The sequence below is a fragment of the Struthio camelus genome, chromosome 6, assembly GCF_040807025.1.
Source record: "Struthio camelus isolate bStrCam1 chromosome 6, bStrCam1.hap1, whole genome shotgun sequence".
In the NCBI taxonomy this organism is placed as follows: Eukaryota; Metazoa; Chordata; class Aves; order Struthioniformes; family Struthionidae; genus Struthio; species Struthio camelus.
Window position 1 is genome coordinate 29,462,578 of NC_090947.1, and position 15,841 is coordinate 29,478,418.

A 15,841-nucleotide genomic window follows, 5' to 3' on the forward strand; every position below is an offset into this window, starting at 1 on the left:
CCACAGGCAGACTCCCTGCAAGTGTAAGAAAGCAAGAGAAAGTTATCAGCTCTGGGCTCCCAAAGTATTTACTCAATCTAAAGTTATTCTGTCTACTCTCGAGCAGCTCTCTCCAAAGTCACATGCTGTCATTTTTATGGCATGCCCTTGACTAAAACTCAAACGCAGAGCACCCTTCCCTATAGGGGTTTCCAAGCGCTTTACTACCATAGATGAAAACAGTGCCCTTGCAAGGTAGGAATGGCACTATGGAAGCCCATCGTCTGGGGAGACAGGGGGCAGATGGCTGAAGCTATGCAGCCTCCACTGCTCAACACCAAGGGCCAGATCCGAATACTGCATCTAACTAAAACTGCAGACATAATTTAGGGAACACAGATGAATGGCTTAAGCTGAGCAGGAGCCAAAAGGCTGAGAGAAGATACCTTTATGGAGCAGCCTGGGGTGTTTTGATGGCTGCGATTGATCTAAAACTTGGGTTTAGATCTTATCTGGCCAAAAGCCACAGCTTTAGAAGCACGTCTGGTGGAGGATGTTGGTAGACGCCACATGTCTCCCTGCAAAGGCCTGGGATACCAATTCTTATTTTTAGCACTATTTTCATTTCTCCATGTAATGAGTTCATTGTTTCAGGCAGCCCTGGAGGAGCGGGAAGAACATGTCCTGTAATAAAACTAATTAATTCATGTGGAATTTCTAGCCAATATTATGAAAGTGGCCGAATTCCTCACTCCTGAAAAGCTGCCAAAATAGCCATTACTCTGGCTGTGGTCATGAGCAGAATTCCTGTGGCCTCCTGCAACGCTCGAGTGGCCCGCGGGACAGAGACTGCATAAAGCAAAGCGGATGTTGTTATTTCCTCAGAACAACTCCCGCAGCCCAAGTTTTACAAAATAAGACAGTTGCCTTAGAGGGCTCCAGGCCAAGTTCCTCCCAGTGCCCCCAGACCAAACATGCCCCAGGCCACATGCACAGAGGTCTAGAGCTGCCAGACCTCCAAAATCAACCCAAATCTGTCAGTTTTACATTATTCAAAGCTCTACAGACCAATGAGTGGCTTCATTTTCACCTGCCTAGCCTTGGCTATGCTCTAAGCGGCAGGTGCCCTGAAGGGGAGAGAGTACCACATTTGTCCAAGACATGCTGGAAGTTGTCTTCCTACCACCCAACTGCGTGAGTCTGGGAGAATGGTCTCTTCAGGTCCCACCTGCAGTCAGTGGGAAGTCAGCTCCTTCCCAGAGAAATTCCAAGCAAGAATCTCATCGACTAAAATCCCTCAATTATGCACAAGAATTAATGGAATCTGTCTCACTCCCTGTGAGCTGGGGGTGAGAGGGTCTGTGGGGTCTGGCAGGGAAAAAAGCATGGAATAAACTTATTTTAGTCACTAAAATCAACAAGAACAACAAATGACTCAGAATACCCATAGGGAGCCAACCTATTGTGTAAGAAGGCACCATTTTGCCATAGTCTCTTTCTTTCCCCCCCAGTTCTCGACTGCACTTTAAATTCAGTGGTGGGTTAGTGGATTAGCCTCAAAATAGGACCTCTGTTGCTGCTCCATCACCCAGGCCCAGGAATGGCTATGCTCCCTGAACAACCCTAGAAATCCAGACCTACTGACCCAAATGTCCTGACTAGCTGTAACAACCTGGATTTGTAACAATCTAAACAAAATCCTCCCAAAACCACCTCTGCACAAGCTGTGGAGTTGGCACTGTGCACCGTGGCCAAAGGAAAAGGTCTCGTACCATGGCCATCCCTTGCTTTAGGCCTCCTCATCCCATTCTCAGCACAGCAGATGATTTACCTGTCCGTTTACACCACAGCTGGAGCAAGATGATGCAGTAGTGAGTTTCCTGCCATTACATCAGTCCTGCTCATATGATGTTCAAAAGAGGGAAGGAGTCCTCTACACATCAGAGATCGTAGTAAATCCATGGTTAACCAAGGGGGGTACCATGCTAGAAATAACAGGCTCTTGGAACTCAAAAGTGCAAACAGGGAGAAGTTTTCAACCTCAGGACCATGGTCCTTGACTGATCTGGACTAAGAGGCCCCTTTCAAGAGCCTAGGATGGACCCTGGAGCAGTTCTTCCAACTTTTGCAGAACAGTGATAAGACTCATTACAGTGTTATCACTCAGCATTTTCCTCTTGCTGTTTCAGCTCCAAACCTAGAAGAGCAAAGCAGCTATTGCATGAAAGATAACCCGCAGCATCTCCAACAAGTGTCCCCAAGAAACAAGACATAATTCTCCAAAGCAACTGGAATTTGTATTTCATAAAGGCACTGCAAGGTGGGCGGGGAGGACTGAAAGGAACAGAAAACAGTCAGGGAAAGACCTGGGGCTGTTGAGTTAGCCTCCCTGCACTCAGAAATGCCACACTGGTCAACCATCCTGACCTTACAAACCACACACCAAACTCTTCCTGTGGCTGAGAGCCAGAGGACCCCAAGCACATGCCACAGGGAATCCATGGGCCCTGCCCAGGTCCCCAAGGAGCCCTGCCTCCGTGGCGAAGGGGCCAGCAGGCCACCAGCTGTCTTGCCCTCAGCAGGCCTTGCTCCCTCATTCCATCCCCACCAGCGATTCATATTATCGGCAACCTCAGCAGCTCTGCAGTCCTGCCACGGGCCAGGGGCAAATCCCAGCATGAGCCCTTGGTCCAATGGCATGAGAGGACGAGAGACCCAGCCTGGCCACCCCTCTCACTCCTCCTCCTCCTCATGGCATTCCTGCTTGCTAAACCTGAGCTTCTCTCCCCATTTCTGCTTGCTTTTGAAGTGCCAGATGAAACAGCAGCAGATGGAGACGAGCCGCTCGCTAGCTGAAAGCAATGAGAGGCGAGCACTTCCACATGGGCTGTGTGGGAGGGCTGCCGTTTCTCTGGTTGCAAACCTTACGTCTCCCTCCAGCTCAGCTCAAAGTTAAACTGTGCACCTCACACCGAGCTCTGCAGACAAACCCCCCTGAATTCAAACAGAAAATAATCCCCGAGCAACTTTCCAGATGCAAGAAAACGTCAAATCCTGGCCAGTTTCACTGTTTTCACTCCACTGGCTTCACTGGGACCACTTTGGATCTGTCCTGCTCCACTTGAGAGCAATATGGGGGACTCCTAAAATACAAGGCATTCCCTTGCAGGCTTTGGAGCAAAGGAGGAGTGTGCCCATAAAGGGCAGTGTAATCCCACTGGTGTAAACTCTGGGGGAGCAGGAGAAGGGCCAGTAAACCAGAGGCTAATCCCGGTTCTCCTGGCCCAGCCACATGGTTGCTTCCTGCAGGGCAGAGGAGGGAGAAGGAGGGTCTCACGGCAGTCACCAGCTTCGCTGCAGAGAGGGAGGCTGCGCTGCAAAACCAGCAGTTGCCAGGATGGGAGGGAAGGACGAGACAGGCCACACTGGGGGGACACATACACCTGGTCTTTACAGGTACCATAAAGGACGTGGAAGACACCTAAAACCATAAAAATGACTTCAGCAGCTCACTTTGCCTGCCTGCCCCCCTAGACTGAACAGCAAACATTTCTGAGACACAAACATCAGGGGCCTGACCCTTCTAGTTTTAAAAGAGCAAGAGGAAAAGGTGGGAAAGCTATCAGAAACCTCCTCACAGAGGTGAGAGAAGCCCATTGGCCTGGACCAGATCACTTAAAACTAGCCAGAAGAGCTGAGAACATACAACCCTGGCTGAAGTCCACGAAGCAGTATTATGCAGGGAAATCTCATCTTGATCCCTGCATTATAGGACTACAGGACTCTCTCATGGAAGATGTTGTGTAATTCACAGATACCTGGATTGTCTTAGACAGTCACCTGCAACAGCACGTCGTTGTTCTACTGCATCTCCTGGCTACACGGACAAACTGCGATGAGGCACAAAAAATCCTCTAGAAAATAATCGCCTGTGCAGGAGATATTATTAATTCTGAGGGCAGCGCATTCAAAATCCCCTCATCCCACCTGAGCTATTTTATCTGCAGAAAACTGCAAGAAAAACCACAGATTTCAGCATGGTCCAATTCCCACCAGCGCTTTGTGTCACTCTCAATTACGCTCCAGAATGAAATACCAGGAAAGTGTTCCTCGCGGCCGGCAGAATTAATGGGATCTTTGACTAGAGAGAGCAGCAGGCAGCGAACTTGTTCCCTTACCAACCAAGAGGCACAGTGCAGCTTTCTTCAGAACAAAAGCTGCAATGTCAAGAGATAGTTTAAGGCTTATAAAAGTGACCTGATGTTTCCCAGTTATTCAACCCCACAAGAAAGTCACATGACTGCTGACCCCTTCCTTTCTAAAATAGTTATTTCCATCATAAGCTAATGTAGGAAGAGATTTGATCTTCCCACTGGAATCCAGCTAAATTGTGGATGGGGCAAAATACTAAATGCAATACAATGAATAGTGCCGTTACAATAGCGGAGCCCAGGTCGTCGAACACAGAGCCGCAGCAGAGCTCTGATAACTGTTAACTAACCCCCTTCTCTCAGGTCTTTGCCCAGGATAACCACCACATCACTTTAGCCTGTGATTAGAAGTCAACTCACATGTTTAACAAGGTCACACTTGGCCAGCTCTTGAATGAGAAACGCTTCCCAGCCTGCTGGCAGCGACGACCAAAGGTGGGCAAAGACATCTCAGTCAGAGATTTAGTCTGCTGAAGGGAGTTGGGTCACTACGGAAATACTCACAAATAAGACTGGATTTGCAATCTAGTTTTTTGCCTGGAGGAAGAAAGCAGGGCTAGACTCACAAAACAGCACCTGCAGTTGTTATTCTGTCCTCCAACCCACTAAGTCCTTGGTTAGGGATCACCGTGGGAAAGCAGGGAAAGGTGGGGTCGAAACACCCCCCCCCACCACCTGGCAGGAGAACCAGCCTGGTGTCCCACGCGGGCACGCGCACATCGCCTCCGCAGCAAGCGCCATCGGAAGGCTGCCGCCTCGCCTGCGCCCTCGGCGAGCACGCGACTGTCTGGGCAATGGCCCCAGCAGAAGGGACATGGTTTTTCAACAGGAGAAGCAAGGGCCTGGCTCAGTCCCGCACACAGCCATCCCAACCCCACCACTGACCTATATCACCCAAGGGTGGCCCTGCTCACCCTTCTCTGCACCCCGCTCCTGACCTTGCACTCCTGCACATCCCTTGCATCACATACTCAATCCCATGCCAAGCTGATTCAGGGAGCTTGAACCAGCAGAAAATTCATCCTTCCAAAAAAAAGCAGATTTTGTTAGGTTAACTCCCAGGCATGGCTCACCCTGAGGCCAGGGAAGGGCCAGCACCTGTGTGAGGGGGCATGAGGATGGGCACGAGGCCAAGCAGGGAGTGGGGCATGGCCACCCTCTCTTCGTAGCAATTAGCCTGAGATCAGCTCAGCAGGGACGAAAGAGTCACAAATATGCCTCGTGTAATCTGCACAGCAGCATGGTCCCCAAAGCAAGGATTTCTCCTTCTCTGCCAAGTCCATACCAGGAACACACGCTACGTTTAGCCTCCAGATCACATCAGCACACTTGGCACACACAAAACAGCGTGTTATTGCATGGCACGCAGCAAAGGGACACGTAACACGGCTCTCCCCAGGCAGACAGCAGGCACTAACGCAGCTTTCTCTGCAAGACTCATGCGATCCGGTAAAGCCTCACTCTTCCACTGAGGATGAACATGCCTCTTCTGGCAGATGCTAACAGTCAGCAATGACATGACGGGAAGCAGAGCCCAATGTGTTCAATATGTGCTGCTACAGGACACCCTCAAAAGCCGTTACACACGCAGCATTTCAGGCAGTGCCTCCCCAAGAAAAAGCCAGGTGTGAAGACTGGTGGAAGCAAATAGCTTTGTGCACAGAAAGACAACAGCTTTGCATCTTTGTGATAGGAAGGAGCTTGCTAAGCAGCCACTGCATCTAAGTTACATATTTCCCCCTGATTCAAGGCAAGAAACCAGGAATTTTTACATCTGGAAACTAGGTATACCACCAACTTCAGTCCTCTTCGTTGAACACAAAAGCTCTGAAGCATGTTTGCAATTTGCCTTGGCTTTCTGCTTATTCCCTCTGCCTAATGTGAAAGACCTTCCCTGAAAGAATCAGAGCCCCAGCAGGGAATTCAGCTGTGACCAAGTCCAGAAAGCTGAAATTGCTCAATCTAAACAGAAAAGCACACAACCCACCAGAGAAACTGCTACTCTCCCTAGCTCCTTAGTGATGAATATGGGACTAGGAAAAACAGGTTCAGAGCTACTGCTGACAGCAGAATGAAACTCAATCTGCACAAATTCAGTTGTGTTTGTGGTGACAACTGCACCAACTCATTGGTCAGATAAGTGAGCCCCAGCTAACACTGCAGCCAGGTCTAGTCCAGCGCCATAAGCAAACACACCTCGCGCATTCCAGTTTTCACTGTTTTGCCTCCTGAATTGTTTATCTCAGCTCAATTCCTGGATGTGGATAAAACAAACGACATGGACTTTCTCACAGACGGCGCTTCTTGCTGTTCCCTTGACAAATACCATGCTCAGCTAGTATGAGCCTGAAACCCAGAGGAAAGGAAACAACTGCAAAGGGCAAGGAGGAAACAGGTCATTTGCCAAGGGACAGCATGAAAACACATTTCTCCTTTGGGCCAGAGCCCTGAAATTTTCCCAGACTTCCCCCTTCCTCCGAAATATATTGCACCCCTGCACCACAGCAAACTCTGGCGGGATGTGGGGAGTTGCTATTATTGTCAAGAAGTTGCTCCACAGAGTGTTATTTATTATCTCAAAGATCATAACCAGCCCAGGGCTTGTTCTTGACTGGACATAGGTACCCCAAAAGAGCTTGGAAACCCGGTCCATCTACCGACAAAGCCCCAGAAGCAGCAAAGACAGATCAGTTAAATGCCTTTTCAGTCATGTATCACCCCTGGAGCGGTTATTAATTGCATTTCACTCATAATTAACTTCTTCTATGACAAGAAGCTCTGCAGAAGTTGCAGTTTAGCTGGGCAGAGCCACTGTAGTGGCAGCAGACAGAGCAACACTCATGTGGATTTACTTCTTGTCGTTGGCTTCTCTCGCGTCTACTAAGATCCAGGGTCTCTGTCCCATGTGGTTCTGCGTCGAAAGGTGTCTAGCATAGGGGGTGGGGACACCGTTCGCCTGCCTCTACTCCACTCTCCCCCACTCTTCAGCAGCACAGTACCTTCAAGATCTCCACCCCTGCGTTAGGTCCAGCCAAACTGACCGGCGGGGTTTGTCTGAAGTTGTGAGGGCGGAAGGACAGATCCACATATGCACATGCAGATCATGATGGATGCTTCATTTCTTTATAAAAGCAGGAGAAAAGCAGAGGTCTTCCTGGCAATTCAGTGGATGTGAAAAATGCATTCATAGAATTACTGGCAGGGTTTTCAAGTCGCTGTTAAAATTCCACTTATATTATGCTACCTCTAACCTCAGAGTCTTCTGTGTTTTGGAGTAATACATTAAACTGTCTTTTAGCAGTTGCCTGCCAAGGGGAAATGGAGGTTTTGACATTTGACCCATAAGGAAGGATGTGTGGCATTTGGGGCTACCCAAATAAGGATTTTAGTTGGATGTTAAAATGAGCTGTGTTCTTAAAAGTTAACTATTTTGATGCTGCTTTCGCATCATGGGAATTGAAAATGGAGTCCCTGACCAGGTGAAGGAGGCAACCCCAGCCCTGCAGGTTCGCCTGCAGCTACAGTCTTTAAACAACTCTTTCCGTTGGGAAGGATTTCTTTGCAGTAGCACGGACTTTAAATGGCATTTGTTTTAATATAAAGGTGACATTCTGAAGCAGAACTCAATAGCCAGCGGTGGGTTCAGAGAGTGCTTCCACTCGATTAACATCACAAAGTACAGGCAACCCAAGAGCAAAAGAAAACAATGCTACAAGCCTAGCTGAACTGCACTGGCAAAGGGGGGAAAAAAATCCTTAACCGGTCAGCTTTGGAAAATGGTTTGAGAGCCATTTTTCAGAGCAGAGGTAGTTTCCTAGGACCCTGTCTCCACTAGGGAGAAAATCGATTTCTTCAGGTATTTTCATAGCTCGGGCAAGGCAATTGGTGACTTCACAGATGACAGCAGGTCAGGTTAAAATGTGAGTCCCTGTTCCGTGCAACTCCATGGTATATTTAATCCAGCCTCTGCCGGCAACGCTAAGATCTGCCCTGCTCCTTTCCTAGCACAGGTTGCCACCTTCTGCCTTGCAGCAGCGCTGGCGCTCTGCTGAACCTTCAGCCAGTTCAGGTCACTGATCCAGCAGAAAACCTTCGGCTTGTTTCCTGGGGCAGGTTTTCTGCAGGGTTAGCCCACTCCGACACACAGTGAGAGCCAAACCTAGCAGAAGGGAGGGAGAGGGAAGGTGCCGCTGAGAGACTAAGGAGGCCGTGCAAGCCCCCAGTTTCAATTCACGAAGGCCAAAGCAGAAGCCAGAACCCCCGCTCTCTGGCTGAGGTTGTGCCCCTACTTGGAGACCTCCGTGGTACCTAAAATGCCTCTCGAAGTAGGCTCTGCCTTTGAGACTCATTCAGTCCTGGACCACCCCAGACCTGCTTGGAGGAAAGGTGGATATTTGGGAGTGGGACATTATCTGCCAGGAAACAGACTGGACGCCCCAGCTCATTTCTCACGAGCTGCTAACATGGGGAGTCCTTGATCTGCTCCATGTGTCCTGGCTGACCTTGGGCAAATCAAATTAGTCTATCTTTAAATCCAAGCATAGATCTCGCAGAGGTGCTGAAAGAATAAATATAAATACACTCGAGACTGGCATGAGCCATCCGAGAGCTCTGCACATACAATAACAACCCTCTATCCCGAGCTCAGGCGGTTTCAGTAAGCAGTACGTAAAGTTTGTTACACGATGACCTGAAATAAACTGCAAAACCGTGTGGTCCAGTGGGATCTAAACTATTTAAGAGGCCCTGATCCCTGGAGGTGCCGAGCCTCCGTCTCACTCCCACCATCAGTGGGAGCCTGTGCACTCGGCACCGCTGTGACACTCGGCTCCCCTGGGGGGGAGAAGTTCTCAGCCTGATTTCCACAGACTGCTGCTATTTCGTTCCAACATTCCCAACATCTCCAAAATACCCAAAGCTTCTTGTGCAATGAGCAACATCCCCTGCTTCCTAGCTGCATGGTGGTTTATGTTACTTTCCGCCTACAACCATTTCAGGATTGGCTTTACAGACCTAAGTGGAAGACTAAACAATGCTGGAGCCACAGCAGGAGAATTTGCAGAGTTTTATTCCTTGTTTCATTTGGGCAATCCTTCTGCCTCTCATCAGGGACAAAAAAACTTGCCAACCTCTTAATTTAGGAATAGCACGAGCTCTGCATTCCAGTCCCAAATCAGCTAAAGGAGCCTTTTCAAGCTGGAAAGGGGAAAAAGGGCAAATACCTTTAAGCACATTTAAAAAAAAAAAAAAAAGAAAGAAAGAAAGAAAAGGCTCAACACCTGCCTTTTGCAGGCAAAAACCTGCTCTCAGGGCACTCTTGAAACTAGCTTGACATCAGCATTTGAAAGGGAATTCCAATCCCTGCTCTTCAGGTGCCAGACTGCTTTTCCTGTCACTGCTTTAGACGAAAAGAAAACTCTCCCTCAATATATTTTGTAGGCATGCTACAGATGGAAGCTATGATACAGATCTGAAAAGAAGAGTATCAAGTGAAGCTGACAGATTTGGGTTTTAGTCTGTTGGTTTTGTTTGTTTGTCTGTTTGGATTTTTTTTAATGGCTGCAACAACCTGTTAGAGGTTTTGTAATCTGAAGAGAGCAAAGCCTTCTCTGGACGTCCAAGCTGCTTTGCCAAGCCATGCTCGACTGTGAATATTCCAGCTGCATGTTTCACATCACACTGGTTTAAGATGTGCCAGTATTTTTATTATTCACCCCCTATGGATATTACAGAGCACCACGTATATTAAAGTGTTCTTAAAATATTCTTTATATGTGTGTGTGTGTATTACACAGACACAGAGATATGTTCAAATAAATCATATGGATTGTAAAGGAATAAAGGTAATAAAAATCAAGCAAAAGACCCAGTGAAATAACTTGAAAATTCTGAAATAAGTCCATAAAACCAAAAAAAGCAGCTTTAACTCAAAAAAAAATCTTAACTCATCACTGCAATGCTTCCCACCACCACCACCACCACCACCACACGCCCCAGATTCCTTAAATCTAAATGCCCTTGGCTTCTTCTGGAGAGTGTAAAATTCAGTCCCTTGACACTCATGTTCTGTAGCCAAGCAAGATATCACATCAACATGTTCTCCAGACTCCAGTGTTTCCACAGCCCTTCGTGGCTGGACAAAGGCGGGGGGACAGGAGTGGGGACGGCACCGGTTACAGCCGGGGTGCGCAGAAGCAGCAGGCTGCAATGTGCAGAGTTTTCTGTGCTGCAATTTTTTTCGCCTCTCTCCCCAGTCCGACCAGAGGAGCGCGCAGGTAGCCGGGAACGCTCCTATTGTTCCCGCGAACCAAGGCGAAAGGAATAGCCCGTTTCAGAACTCTTTTAAATAAAGCCTCAACACGAGGGAAAGGAAGGAATTCAAAGTCGTGCTGCTGAACTAGTTATGCAAACAAGGTCAAAGCCCCCGACGGAGCCAGGGGAGCAAAACCAGCCACGAGGCAGAAGTCAAGGAAGGGAATTTCAGAGGAGAAAGTGCTGGTTTCAACAGCCAGACCTGATCTGGCAATTTTAAACATCCCATGGAACGGGAGAGAGGTTGTGACCGATCCCAGGGGAGATGAGGCATTAATAAAACCAAGCTCCGCTCTATCGGCATCCCCAGGAGAGCTTCCTCCCACGCTAATCGCAGCAACAGGTCAGGAGCCTGTGAGCGTCCCTGTCCTCGGGGCCGTGAGCTGGGGGATGCTCCTTCTGCCCCGGCTCCGAGGAGCCCGGACCAGGGAGGGTTGGAGAGCGGAGTCAGGACCCCGATACGGGCTAGCCGGGACCGGCACCCGGCTCCCGCAGCCCGCAGGTGGGAAGTACGGAAAGGGGCCCCTACATGGCAGGGCCCCAAGCACCCCCTTCCCACCAGGCAGCACATGGTCCAGCCGCAATGCCTCCTCTTGCATCTCTGGGGCATCCCTTAACCTGCAGGGTCTCCCTACCCCCTAAACCCTACACCAGCACCTCTGCCTCCCTCTGCTCCCCCAGAGACACCCCCAAACCTGCATCCCCCCCAAACTTCACCTTTATCTGCCCCCAATGATGGGGTATGCTTCCCTAGCGGACCCCAACCTCCACTCTGCCCCCATGCTGTCCCTGCAAACCTCCCCCTGGAGGTCCCCTCGCCCTCAGACGCTCCCCATAAGTTGGCCCCTGGGAATCCCCTCCCCACTCCTGGGGATCCTGCCCCCACACTAAGGAAACCTCCTCCGTACCCCAGGGATAGCTGCACCCCCAAACACCCCTTTCCCCCCAACCTCTACTCCCCATAGACAGCTGCACCCCCAAATACTCTTTTCTCCCCCTTCCTTTGCTCGAGGGACAGCAGCACCCGAAATTCCCTTTTCTCTCCACACCCCCACCCCCAGGGATGTGCCCTCGCTCCCCTCCCCTCCCCAGCGAGCCCCCTCTCCTGCCCCATAGGACCCTCCGTCCCTCCCTGCACCCCCCTCTCCCCTGGTCCCCGAGGAGCCCCCCTCCCGAGCGGCCCCTCGGCACCCGGGCAAAGCCCCCCTTTCGGACACCCCTCGCGCCGGGGGGATGCCCTGGTCCCCAGGAGGGGCCGGTCCCCCGCCGCCCCGTCGCGGGTGCGCGCTGCCCGGTGCCTGGTGCCCGGTGCCCGGCGGCGGGGGCGCGCTGCCCCACGGCCGGGAACCCAGTGCCCGGTGCGCGGTGCCCGGCGCGGGCTGCCGGTCCCGGGCGCGCGGTGCTCGGCGCTGCTCACCTGCGGGGCGCTCGGCGCTGGCGCCGTACTCGGCCGTGTCGCGGCGGCGGGCGCAGGTGCCTTGCCCCTGCACCAGGGCTTGCAGGGGCAGCTCGGCGCCGGGGTCCGGGTAGCAGCGCAAGCCGGCGGCGCAGCGCGGCGTGTAGACGCCGCACGCCTCGGCCTCGAGGCGGGCGCAGACCGGGCAGCAGCCGCAGCCCGGCTCCCGCACCAGCTCGGGGCAGGGCGGCCGGGCGGCCGGGGGGCAGGCGGCCAGGCGCTCGGCCGTGCAGGGCGGGCAGCGGAACAGCACCTCGGGCAGCGCCGGCCCCGCCAGCGCCAGCGCCGCCGCCGCCGCCGCCACCAGCAGCCGCGGCCAGGCGGCCCGCGCCGCGCCGCCGCGACCGACCCCGCCGAGCGCCATGGCGGGACTGACGGGCGGCGGGGCCGGCAGGTGGACACGCCGCTCGGCCCCCCGGCGGCGCGGCACGGCGCGGCGCGGCGCGGCACGGCGCGGCACGGCGCGGAGCGGCGCGGAGCGGCGCGGCGCGGAGCGGGGCCGGGCGCGCCGCGGCGCCCGCCGGGTCCTAGAGCCGCCCGCCCCGCGGGGCCCCCGCCCCCGCCCCGCGGGGCCCCCGGAGCGCGGCCGCCGGCCTGCCCCACGGCCAGCTGGGGCCTGCCCCACGGGGTGCGGGCTTGACCCCCAGCCCGGCGATCCCGGCCTGCCCCTAGGGAGATTGGGGTCTGCCCCACAGGGTGTGGGCCTGAGGCGCTGGGGGTCTGGGCCTGCCCCGCCACCTGCCCCACAGTGTGCGGGCATGAGCCACAGGGCATCTGGGCCTGTCCCACACAGTGGGTTGGGGCCTGCCCCACAGCGGGCAGGCCTGCCCCATAGGGATCTGGGCCTGCCCCACAGGGGAGATTGGGGCTTGCCCCATAGGGATCTGGGCCTGCCCCACATGGGGTCTGGGCCAACCCAACAGGGGAGATTGGAGCCTACCCCATAGGGGGTCTGGGTCTGCCCCACAGCAGTCTAGGCTCTCGCAGGGGGCATTGAGGCCTGCCCCACAGGGGGTATTGGGGGTTGTCCCATAGGGGTTGGGCCTGTCCCACAGGGCATGGGGACCTGCCCCACAGGAGGTCTGGGCTTCCCCAACAGGGGGGTTGGGGCCTGCCCCACAGGGAGAGGGCGTCTGCCCCACCGCAGGTCTGGGCCTGCCCTGAGGGCATGGGGACCTGTCACGCCGGGGAGATGGCCCTATCTTACAGGGGCCTCGGGCCCTGCCCCACGGCGGAGCTGTGTCTGGCCCACAGAGGGTCAGGGCCTGGCCCACACAGGGTCAGGGCTAGGAGGGTTTGGGGGATCCACATCCCCACTGAGGCTCTTACCCGCTCCCAGCAGAGCTGGGAAGGGGTTGGGGGGCTGGCGGGGCCTGCCCGCATCCCGTGCCCCGGAGATGCTGCCCCCGTCCCGTGAGCCCCACGGGGGCGAACGCCGAGCACCGTGGCAGCTCGCACCCCAGGCCGTTGGGGCGGGTGGAGAGCAGGGACCGAACCCCGGCGCGGGGCCCACGAATTTCCAGCGCGGCTGCAGGCAAAGGACATTTCTCAGGGTCTCGGGTTTTCGACACAGCCCCGATGCCCCGTCCCTCTCCCCCTTGCTTCCTCCGGGCATTTATAAACCAGGATTTTTGGCAGCATTTTAAACCAGCGTCATCACTGCCCCAGACAGCCGGCACAAGGCCGCGGCACTGCGCCCGGCGCGCAGCCTCGGACGCAGGCTCAGCGCCACCCCCGCAGCGCCGCACGGCCCTGCGAGGTGCCCGAAAGCCAAGGTGCTGCCAGGGAAGCAGAAGGAGCGCTCGCCCGGCTTTGGGATTGGGGGTGAAATCCGCATTTTAAACCCTATCGTGACCTCTCGCTCTCCCTAGTGCCTGAAGGTCGCAGTTTACCCAGAGCTTTTTAAGTACTGAGGATATTAAGTCGAGGCAAGTAATTTTTTCATTAGTAAAAAAATAAAAATAACAAAGCCAAGGAAATGCAACTGAACTAATGAAACTGGAAATCTCTGTTAATATCGTTGTGGGATTAGATAGTTTAAGTCAGACACTGAGAAAGTTTGAGCTCCCCCAGGCACGGGAATGCTGGCTTTGTGGCGCTTAGTTAAACACTTTCTGCTGTAGAGCGTTTTTTTTCTTTTTTTCCAAATTAAGAAATCAGTCAATGCAAAATGCTGCTGTTTATGACTCTTGTTATGCAGCACAACAACTTTCGGCACAGGATTACTCATGGCCATGGAGTTATATAACAACATGTTTGTTTGTGGGATCAGTGAGTCTGAGGTGGGATGACTGTCTGTGGCACGCAGCATACCCTATACGCACGTGGTGTGTCCTGGGACCAAGCAAGCATTCGCATCCTCGTCCCTGGAGTAATACCAGGGACTAGTTACCTAGTCCCCCAAATAACAACTCTGTATATTATTTTTTTACAGGAGTTTAGTCAAGCAAGGTCCCTTCCTCTGGCTACCCACCACATTGCTGCTACCTCGTCATGAACGAACTGATGTTGTGCTTTACTTTTTAAAATGTACAACTGCTTGTTTGCTTTTGTTTGCACCTCACCCAAGCTGGACAGTGATCTTAGCCTCCCCAGTTTCACTTCTGGAGTAATCCAGTTAGTTTTGGGGTCCCTGTTGCATCTGTTTGAAGCTTTGCTTCAGAGTGGAGGGGACTCCGAAACTGCAAGTCAAAAACAATGTTCCCCTGAAATTAGAAACAACGAAGATATTTTTATTCCACTTCATATTACAAAATCTCCTTTTGCATTGCAGAACCAAAATTTTAGCCTGAGTGACTCAAGAAAGTCTCTTTAAGAAAACAAAAACAAAAAAAGCCCAGCACAGACTTTGTGTTTGTTATTTCTATCTATCAGAGTGGGAAAATGGGATGCACAACTCATAGGCAGCCTCCCCCCTCCAAAATCTCCCTTTAAAACAGATTTGCAAGCAGATGTTCAATAGAAAATGGAGCAAATAATAATTATTTTCACTGCACACTCACGACTTCCCAGGCATGGGGGGAAGGAGGCTCTTGGTACCTTTTTTATGATCTGCCATTGACTTCACTAATGACTCACATTTGGTTCCAATGAGATATTTTCATATGACTAATGAATCTATATTTGGAGGCATAAGAGGGTTTGGCTAATTATCTGTTACAGTCAGTTAAATATTCCAAGTATTCAAAGCAGGTTTTCTTCCAATGGCAAATGTTATGCCCTAGTGGTCTGCACGCTGCTGGTACTTTAAAAACAGCCTAGTACTTTGACTCGTACCAAGTTGACATCTGGGGTTTTTTGTGTGTGTAAGCATAAGAGATGGCCTGAACTTAATTATAAAGTGAACCAATCCTGCATATTTTTAGGTGGCCAATAGGTCATTCCCCAAGGGATGATTTAAAACCGATTTTTCAACACGCACTTGATGCTTGCAACAGCCCGTTTTGCTGGGGGCTTTTACTAGTGTGCCATTAATAACTCCTGGCAGGGGCAAATTCCTTATAAGCACCATTGTTTAGGTTGCTTGTGCACAAATCATTTTTTCCACAGAGAGGGCTTTAAGTCTGGTGAGAGGAGGGAAGGGAGAAGAGGAGGGGGAGGGAAGGGGCTGTGTCGGTTCAGCTGCCTGAATTGCAGGAGGACATTAAACATAATGATTCTGGAGGGAAAGAAACAGTATACAGTGCCGATGTGGGAATGAGCCAGGATTTCCTGTTCATATGCCTCTTTAGTAGGTGCTTGGGCTGTTCTCCTTCTTTTATCGCTGTCATTCGCTTTGTCTCCGACTGAAATAATAATACGGCTGCAAATACAATAGATCAGATGTTCCCTGTGCCCTTACTGCTGCTGTGCATTCACCCAGCCCTGCAGACTGAAACTGGGA

At 52.3% G+C, this 15,841-nt stretch overlaps 1 protein-coding gene across 1 annotated transcript in view; it reads right to left on the reverse strand.

Moving 5' to 3' along the window:
* IGFBP2 (insulin like growth factor binding protein 2) overlaps positions 1 to 12,322 on the reverse strand; it is a 70,059-nt gene extending 57,737 nt beyond the window's left edge. Inside the window, exon 1 of the mRNA XM_068948952.1 lies at positions 11,920 to 12,322. Within this exon, the coding sequence (XP_068805053.1) occupies positions 11,920 to 12,322 (403 nt within the window). The remainder of the gene's footprint in view (positions 1 to 11,919) is intronic.
* Between the last annotated feature and the right edge of the window lie 3,519 nt (positions 12,323 to 15,841).